Source organism: Plectropomus leopardus, chromosome 21 (genome assembly GCF_026936395.1).
Source record: "Plectropomus leopardus strain MGB_pleo_1.0 chromosome 21, ASM2693639v1, whole genome shotgun sequence".
Classification (NCBI taxonomy): Eukaryota; Metazoa; Chordata; class Actinopteri; order Perciformes; family Serranidae; genus Plectropomus; species Plectropomus leopardus.
In genome coordinates this window covers 28419102-28425192 of record NC_142196.1, presented here as the reverse complement: position 1 = coordinate 28425192, position 6091 = coordinate 28419102, and the positions used below count along the sequence as shown (strand labels likewise).

At 42.5% G+C, this 6091-nt stretch overlaps 1 protein-coding gene across 1 annotated transcript in view; it reads right to left on the bottom strand.

Moving 5' to 3' along the window:
- The window catches only part of actr3b (actin related protein 3B), a 6966-nt gene extending 5067 nt beyond the window's left edge, over window positions 1-1899 (bottom strand). The window contains 5 exon segments of the mRNA XM_088071696.1: window positions 1-99; window positions 268-323; window positions 1685-1726; window positions 1728-1820; window positions 1822-1899. The exon segment at window positions 1-99 is cut by the window's left edge and continues 26 nt beyond it. Coding sequence (XP_087927822.1) covers window positions 1-99; window positions 268-323; window positions 1685-1726; window positions 1728-1820; window positions 1822-1868 — 337 coding nt within the window. The 5' untranslated portion in view covers window positions 1869-1899.
- Window positions 1900-6091: the final 4192 nt, after the last annotated feature.

Below are 6091 nucleotides of genomic sequence, written 5' to 3'. Positions count from 1 at the left end.
CGGCTTCGTCTCCGATGTAGAAGTCGAGGTCGTCGACTCCTCGTGTGAGCCTCCTCTGAGCCTGCTCCCCCACACCGGCTGACTCCCTGATGGCCACACCTGAGTACACACACACACACACACACACACACACACACACACACACGACTCACATGTTCTCATCATGTGTCAGGTCAAAGGTCACGTCTCATTTTAGATTCAACCCTATGCTCCCAATAATCCAGTGAGGAGGTGCAGGAGGAGTGAGGAGGTGCAGGAGGAGCTTACAGGAAGGCAGGATGAACTGAGGCTCTGTGTTTCCAGCGTAGCCGATCTTTGTGTATCTGCACAGAAACACAACAACACACTGAAATACACACTGAAATACACAACAACACACTGACATACACAACAACACACTGAAATACACACTGACACTGTGTCTTCCTTTCTGTCCATCTATTAAAGAAACTGTCTCACTGCACGTCTCCATGAAGAGGACCGTCTCCAGCCTACAATCATCAGAGACACAGAGACGTCCTCATGTGTCCTCTTTGTCCTCGCAGGCTGATTGTCCTTCCTGAGGACAGCTGTCCTACATTCACACAGTCAGACTGAAATAGACTGATCCCAGACCAGCTGCTGTTTGTCCCACAGGAGACATGTTCCATACGCTTGTTCATGTCTCATAGATTATCGGTCTGTGAACATTAATACAAGCAGGACACAAGTCCCATACTCAAGTCCTACAAATGTCCTAAAATCCCAGAAAATATCCTAAAATCATACAAATGTCCTAAAATCCTAAAGGGTCTTATGGATCACCACGAAGACCTGCAGGATGTGAACAGGTCTGAACAAACTCGACCAGGCCCGATGTGGGCCCAAACTCGGCACGCCGGAGAACACGAGTCTGTCCAGCTACCCGACTCAGTGACGGGACAAAAGAACCAAACCAACTCTGGCAGCCGTGTGTTAGCAAGGACCGACCCGAGTCCGGGACAGCTGCATCTGGGACAGATCTGGGGAAAGGAAATGGGCCAAAGCTCTTCTCATCCAGCTCACATCCGGCCCACATCCGGCTCTAATCTGGTTTACATGAGGCCCACATCCGGCTCTAATCTGGTTTACATGAGGCCCACATCCGGCTCTAATCTGGTTTACATGAGTCCCACATCCGGCTCTAATCTGGTTTACATGAGGCCCACATCCGGCTCTAATCTGGTTTACATGAGGCCCACATCTGGCTCTAATCCGGCTCATATGAGGCCCACATGTGGCTCTAATCCGGCTCATATGAGGCCCACATGTGGCTGCCTGGAGCCGGAGCGCAGTGTGTCAGTGTCCCCTGATTCTGTTCTGAGGGTTAAAACCTGTTTAGGTCTGGAGGGAAACAATCAATCAATCAATCAATCAACTTAATCAATCACAAAAGAGTAGAAATGATATTGTTTGTTATTATTATTGTTATAACAACATTATAAATGTGTGTGTGTTTATGTGTAATATGTAACAGATGAAGTGTTTCATTATCTGTTATTTTCATCATGTTTACATGTTTGATGAAATGTAAACAATCATTTATTTGCACTTACATCACTGTTTGTTTATGATTACCCCACATACACACGCGCGCGCGCGCGCGCTTCATATATGATGATGTTCACAAACACACGATGTCGCTATATATGACGTCACAGCTCACCCGGTCCCGCAGTCTATCACGCAGGGGGGGAGCTCCAAGGACATGTTGTGGCTCGGTCCGGCTCGGTCCGGGGATCTGCGGCTGAGACCGGATCAGTGCAGACCGGAGAGCGCGAGGTGGAGCGGGACGAGGCTGCGTCAGTAGTTCCGGGTCGGAGGGAGAGATGGAGAAAATAGAAACACATGTGACACGGCTCCGGTAACCGGAGAGAGCCGAGTGTGTCTGTGTGTGTGTGTGTGTGTGTGTGTGAGTGTGTGTAAATACCTCTGCCTGTTAAAAACACAGTTCATCTCCGCCGCCTGCTGGGAAGTACGACACACTACAACAACAAACAACAACAACAAACAACAACAACAACAACAGCAACAGCAACAACAACAATAATAATAATAATAATTGATTTTACTTGTTGCCACATTAATTAAATGTGTGAGCCTTTAAAGTACAACAGTTGAAATAAAATACAGCATATACTACTACCACTACTGTTACTGTTACTTACATATTGTAGCTATAATAATAATGATAAAATAAATACATAATTAAATACATAATAATAACAATAATAATAATAATAATTTGTTTTAATTTAATTTGTTCAGAGAGGAGGCTGATCAGACTCTGAGAGACTCTGAACTCTGAGAGGAGAAACTCTGAGTTTTGGGGTCCAGATCAGCTGATCTGAATCTGTCCAATCAGCTCTGAGCGTGTTCACTCTGAGTTCAGCACGTGCACGACCTCAATAAAAAACCGTCATCAACGGAGCCCCGATACCTCGATTCACCGCGGCGACCGCCGAGAAACAGAAACCGAGCTCCTCGAGTCCGTCGGAGCTCGAGGTCCTCGTGCTGCCGACGGAGAACACGAGCTCATATTCAGGAAGAAAAGTAACAGCTGCAGCAGCTGAAGAGAGAAAAGCATCATGGGAGAAAATCGCCGCCCGTGTCGTTTGTGTCAACGCGTACGTTTGAAGGCACGCGTGCGTCGAGCGAACACTAAGCGCGCTTTATTAAAACAGCGGCGTGCAGGTGAAGCAGTGAGGGAGAGGATAAATGCTGGTCTTCATCTGGGTTCAGGTCCTCAGGGGGAAAACGCTCTCTGAAGCAGCTGAAAATGAAATCTATAAAAACATCGTTCAGAAAGGTCGACGGATTTCACTCCGCCGTGATCGTGGGCCGACCTCACTTTGGTTTGATTCGTATTTGACGTTAAACGGAGTAAATCTTCGTTCGGCGGCCGTTTGGACGTGTAGTCGTTTAAAGGCCATCAGGATGCTGTTTGGACACATAAATGTCCTCTGGACTCATGTCCTGCTGAGGACATTCATATTTAATATTGATATAAAGCTCACAGCAAAAACACCACAGGAGCTTTGTTTATGGGCCTGAGAGTTACTGTGATGATTGTGGGTTAGATTATGGTGACACACGTGTGGGGACGCTGCCGAGACACGCCACAGCAACGGATGTTGCAAAAACAGACAAAAACAGCAAAAATACAATTGTTGGCCGTATTATACTGTTGGTGTTTTTGGCCATTTGTCCAACCTCCTAAATAATGATTTTTTTTGCCTTTTTTCACATTTATATCCACTTTGTATACTTTTACATGTCTCTAAAAGTCATACTAAGATGTTTTCAGCCATTCTTTTGACGGGTCAAAATGTGATGTTTTTGACAATAATGACGTTTTTTGCCTTTACTCCACTTTTCATAATATAAAGCTTCTCTACAAGGTATAAAGACGTTTCCAGTCAAAATTTGACGCTTTCAAGTTTTGGCCATTTTTTCGACATGCTATATATAACATGTTGTTTTCAGATATATTTTAGATGTGAAAATTTGATGTTTTCGCCATACTATACTAAGCGGTTTTTAGCCAGTTTTTCGACATACGAAACTATGACCTTTTTGGCTTTTTTTTCTATCTTGTATGCTATGATGCAACTATACAAAGTATAATGAGTAACTTTCAGCCATTTTTTTGGACATCAAACATCAAAATTTGACATGTAAGCCAGTTTTTGGACATGTCAAAATTTGACGTTTTGGTCCAAGTCCTGGGCCTGGGAAGGGGGCGTGGTTTATATATTTAGATGTTGTTTTATGTTTTTAACTTGTGAAGCACTTTGCGCAACATTAAATGTATCAAAAGTGCTCTATAAACAAAGTTTGATTTGATTTGATTTGAGCTATTTTTTGGACATGTCAAAATTCAACATGTCAGCCATTTTCATATAATGTATACAATGTTGAAAAAAAGGCCAAAAACGTCATAATTTATCAAGACGAAAAGATGGCCAAAAACGCCGTAGTACAGTATGTCTTAAACTGTCAAATTTTCACACGCACTATAAGCTTTATCAAAGAGGAGAGTCTGAGCCAGCCCTGACTATAAGCTTTATCAAAGAGGAAAGTCTGAGCCAGCCCTGACTATAAGCCTTATTAAAGCTTATAGTCTTAAGTCTACCCTTAAAAGTGGAGACGGTGTCTGCCTCCCTGACTGAAACTGGAAGATGGTTCCATAAAAGACAAGCGTGGTATCTGAAGGCTCTGGTTCCTGTCCTACATTTGGAGACTTTGGGATCCACAAGTAACCCTGTGTTTTCAGAGTGCAGTGATCTTTAGGGTTTATAGGGAACTATGAGCTGTGACGGATAAGACGGGGCCTGACGATTCAGAGCTTTGTATGTAAGGAGGAGGATTTTAAGTTCAGTTCTGGATTTTACATGGAGCCAGAGCAAAGAAGCAAAAACATCCCTGATCCCTTTTCTTGGTTCCTATTAGAACACGTACAGCAGCGTTCTGGACCAGTTGGAGAGACATCAGGGACTTGTCAGACCAACCGCATAAAAAGGGGGTTACAGTAATCCAGCCTAGAAGTAACAAATGCGTGCGCTAATTTTCCGGAGTCTGTTTGAGACAGGACATACCTAATTTTTGCAGTATTACCTGAGTGAAAGAAAGCAGTATTTTAAGTTTGTTTCATACGAGAGGCAAAAGATAAATGTCGATCAAATAAAACTCAGAGGTTCCATACGATAGCGCTGGAGGCCAAGGCAATGCCATCTAGAGACATTACATCCTTGAAGAGTGTCAAACACAAAAGGCACCATCATCTGCACCGTTACACCCGAGAGTGGCTGGAGTCACCGTGGTCAAGAATCCATGTGGACTATGCGGGGCCCTTCCTCCGAGAAATGTTCCTGCTGATAGTTGACACTCACTCACTGTGGATGGATATCTACCCCATGAGAATGTCCACATCACAGGCAACCGCAGAGAAACTATGTCAAAGTTTCAGCGTTTTTGGCTAAAATGTTGGTGTCAGACAGCGGTACCTGTTTCACAAGTGCAGGGTTTGAGTTGTTCATGAAGCACAATGGCATCCGTCGTGTGAGGTGAGGTCGGCACCGTTCCACCCATCGTCTGACGGGCCGGTGGAGGGAGCAACTCAGACCTCCAAGGAGGGGATGAAAAAGATGAAAGGAGAGACTCGGTTTCTGTTCAGTTATCGCAACAACTAGATTGTCACCTGCAGAGTCGATGATGTCACAGAGACAGAGACTCACTCTGCTTGGACTCGATTGGTCCTCATGTGAAATCTGAAGTGCAGCAGAAACAACCCTGTCAAACGTCATTAAAACGTATTTACAATAGTATTTAAAACAGCATATCAGTGAAAAAATCACAAAAAGCATCACAGTATCACATGTTGGTCAAAAGATAGCAAAAATGTCATGGTGTAGTATGTCAGTCAAAAATCCTTAATATGTCAAATTCTAGTATATCATTTATATCGAAGTCATTAAAACATCACGCCATTGTACGTCAGTCAAACAATAAAAAAACATGCCAGTATATCATTAAAAAACGTTTTAAACAATCATACATTTGTCAAAGAATAGTTTTTCATTGAAAACATTATATAGAAGTGGATCGCATTGAATGTTGTTAAAAAAAATCCTAAAAACATCAGAGTATTATATGTATTTATAGTATAAAAAGGTCACAGTATAACATGCTGTTCAAAAACACATAAAACTGATATTTTCTATGTTAACAACAATCTTTACTGTCACTATGACTTCTACTACACACCACTGAGTCTGAGATCACGTGTGAGAGTCTATTTGAACTGTTTTTTAAAATTATTCACGTACTGAACTAAAATGTTTTCTGACATGTTAAACTAACTTTTTTTTGTTAAATGTTGACTTGCCATTCAAAGACTGTCTTTTTTTTTTACTTTATTTTTAAATGCTGTGCTACAACGTTTTGTATTATTGTTGATTGTATTATTCTTTAATTTTATACTTTGGCTGTTTTGAGTAAGGATACCGAGGCGTTTTTTTTAACACGCTTGTTTTTTTAAATACCAAACTAAACCTGGACTAAAACGGTAGAG